The 718-nt window shown below is 52.8% G+C and overlaps 1 protein-coding gene across 1 annotated transcript; it reads left to right on the top strand.

The window, feature by feature from the left end:
- Positions 1-103: 103 nt before the first annotated feature.
- GNI_064850 (hypothetical protein) lies at positions 104-307 on the top strand (the record flags this gene model as incomplete). Its single annotated transcript, XM_011131812.1, has 1 exon — positions 104-307. A coding segment is annotated over one exon (204 nt), but the record flags the coding sequence as incomplete, so codon positions are not given.
- Between the last annotated feature and the right edge of the window lie 411 nt (positions 308-718).

Genomic DNA, 718 nt, shown 5'->3' with positions numbered 1-718 from the left:
GCGCCGTTCACCATCAGGACTGATCACCAGAACCTGTTGTATTTGGCTAACTCTACTAAAGGAAAGCTATCAAGGTGGTCGTTGTTCGTTGTTCCTACAACAGTTCGACTTTAAGATAGAGTACCTGAAGGGCACCGAGAACGTGGTGGCTGACTGGTTGTCTAGAGCGAACTTACGAGAAGATGTCGGGGAGGACACGTTGGTGGATCGAATTCAGATGAATCCAGAGCTAAGGGTGGCGTACTGTGCGGAAGCCGAACAAGATGAGGGCTTGTCAGTACCACTTGTTGAAAGGTTGAAAAGGTAAGCGAGAGAAGATGAAAACGTGGGGAAGCGTAGACTTCTGCCGAGACTGTCTACTTTGTTAAGCGCACCGGTAGCTGTGTCGAAGCCGGGGACTCTGGACAGAGACTGCTTCAATGAGTTAGTTTCAGTAGAAGGCCTACAAGTGGTCAGTGCCGTGCCAGGTGGTTGCGAAAGTACACAACACGCTGTATGTGCAACCTGTTGGGTTCCAGCGCGGAGTGAGTGTAGTCTGCCGAGGAGGCAAGGCATTGGATTGACGGAGTGCCGCAGCCTCAAAGGATCCCGAAGTTGTTAAAAGCCGCGGAGGAAGTAGCGGGGTCTAGCGGGATCCCCCGGAAACGAAGGCGCACTGACAACGAGCGAGACAACGACGACCTGGTCAAGGCGCCTGAGGAACTCGTCATGTTCTCAG

This window comes from Gregarina niphandrodes (assembly GCF_000223845.1).
Source record: "Gregarina niphandrodes unplaced genomic scaffold scaffold00010, whole genome shotgun sequence".
In the NCBI taxonomy this organism is placed as follows: Eukaryota; Apicomplexa; class Conoidasida; order Eugregarinorida; family Gregarinidae; genus Gregarina; species Gregarina niphandrodes.
Note: the sequence above shows the minus strand (reverse complement) of the source record. Positions and strands in the feature narration are given on the sequence as shown.